The sequence below is a fragment of the Armigeres subalbatus genome, chromosome 2 (assembly GCF_024139115.2).
Source record: "Armigeres subalbatus isolate Guangzhou_Male chromosome 2, GZ_Asu_2, whole genome shotgun sequence".
NCBI lineage: Eukaryota > Metazoa > Arthropoda > Insecta > Diptera > Culicidae > Armigeres > Armigeres subalbatus.
The window spans coordinates 130,592,706-130,594,409 of NC_085140.1; the positions used below are offsets into that span (position 1 = coordinate 130,592,706).

At 39.2% G+C, this 1,704-nt stretch overlaps 1 protein-coding gene across 2 annotated transcripts; it reads left to right on the forward strand.

The window, feature by feature from the left end:
- The first annotated feature begins 228 nt into the window (after positions 1-228).
- On the forward strand, positions 229-1,420 carry LOC134215114 (uncharacterized). Of its 2 annotated transcripts, XM_062694367.1 has the most exons (4): positions 229-356; positions 423-516; positions 576-660; positions 724-1,420. In XM_062694367.1, exons 1-4 carry the CDS (start codon positions 329-331, stop codon positions 1,327-1,329), a joined length of 813 nt encoding a protein of 270 aa, XP_062550351.1. In that variant the 5' UTR covers positions 229-328; the 3' UTR covers positions 1,330-1,420. The 2 variants fall into 2 exon arrangements, with proteins under 2 accessions (XP_062550351.1, XP_062550349.1); XM_062694365.1 differs by having other exon boundaries at positions 576-1,420.
- Positions 1,421-1,704: the final 284 nt, after the last annotated feature.

Sequence of the window (1,704 nt, forward strand, 5' to 3'; positions counted from 1 at the left end):
AGGCCTGTTCAGCGGTTGTAAACAAGTGCAGCCCCGGCAGTGTCACATGAAAAGGCCTATTCTAGCGAGTTTGATGAATTTTGACAAGCCTGCTTTGGTGTATTCTAGTGATCCTAGGCTGTGAACCATTCCACCGATTCGTTAAAATTTGACAGTTCGATGGTTATTTCGCCGTGGTCAAAAATAACCCTGCTCCGGAGCATGGTTAGATTTGACAGTTCGATAGTTATTTCGATGCGACGAACGATTTGACATCCTGGAGAAAAAAAAATAGAGAAAAACACCAGATAGTGCATGTTTTTCAGTTGTTTGAATCGAAGATTTTCCAATGGATTCCAAACGAAAAGCGAAGAAAAGTATGTAGTTTATGAATACTTGATTTATTTATAGTCGTGTTATGTTTCACAATTATTTATTTTCAGTGAGTGTGGCTGAAGTTTCCGGGTTAATCAAAAGCCGAATTCAGCATAACAATTTGTTTATTAACAAGCGCTTTGACAAAAAGGAGGCCTGGCGGTAAGGATATCATTAACTACGATTAACGAAAAGATGTTATCATGATTTTTCATTTCCAGAACTATTCTGCAATCCTCGGGGCTGCATATCTATACCATCGATCAAGTTAAAGCTAAATGGAATAACCTGACGAAAAAGTACAAGGTACATTATATTGCAGTTTTTGTCAAACGGGTAAATAGTATATATATTTCATTCATATTTCAGCAACTCATTGCTCCTCCAACTGGAGGTGCTACGGAAAATGGTGAACAGAGAGCTGACCAATGGGTGCACTTCGACCAAATGCATGAATTCATGTCCAGTCAGCATACGTGTTACCCTCCTCTTGTGGTCAATAGTAACGGTGATATAATCAGGAACGCCCATAACAGCCCAGAACCTATTGATAGTGAGTTTGTTGATTCAAGTTGTTTTGACGTCAGTGACTATATTGTCTTCGATCCGGAACCATCCGCGGATAGCGTTGAGGATTCTACAACATGTGAGTACAGTGCATTCGCCCCCTCTGAATATGATGGCATACAGAATCGAGCTTCTACGCCAATGAGTACCGACTCAGCAGTGGCTGTTCCTTCGGGATTCGGACGGCAACGTAGTACCAATGATGAGGATGACCTTCGCAATATCCATACGGATAAGAAAAGGAAGAAGCGGTATTCACAACAGGATATGTTTCAATTTTTCCGAGAGGAATGTAAACGGAAGAGGAAAGAAAGTAAGCAGTGTTTGATGCTTTTGAAATCTATTGCTCAGGCCCAAAACATTGATATGCCAATGGATGATTCCAGCTCGTCAGATTCCGAAATGTAATTGGACATATACCACAGACAAAAGGTATAGAACACTTTATTGAATTTTAAGCTCTAAACTGAAATGTGACGTTGGTGCAACTAATTTTAAACTGTTTTTGTTGATTGATTTTTAAATACAAATATTTAATTCAAATTATTTTTCAACAAATTTCATTTAAAACTAATCACATCGAGATCTTTGCTGATTGACTACTGTATCCATTCTTTCCAAAAGCTGCATCCGAAAGGCAATACCTTCACCTGTATCGGAAACAGGTTGGTATTCAGCGTGGTTCGGATTGTTTTGTGTAGGTTGTTCGGTTGTATCCATATCCGCTTCCATTATGTCGTGTAAATCCACACATATGTTATGCAAAACACAGCAGGCAACGAT

What these genes read in the sequence shown, in the direction of transcription:
- LOC134215114 (XM_062694365.1), top strand. Translation starts at nt 329, where the DNA reads ATGGATTCCAAACGAAAAGCGAAGAAAA. An exon ending in CAAACGAAAAGCGAAGAAAA is followed by an intron (nt 357 to 422) that starts GTATGTAGTTTA and finishes ATTTATTTTCAG; the next exon opens with TGAGTGTGGCTGAAGTTTCC. An exon ending in GACAAAAAGGAGGCCTGGCG is followed by an intron (nt 517 to 575) that starts GTAAGGATATCA and finishes TTTCATTTCCAG; the next exon opens with AACTATTCTGCAATCCTCGG.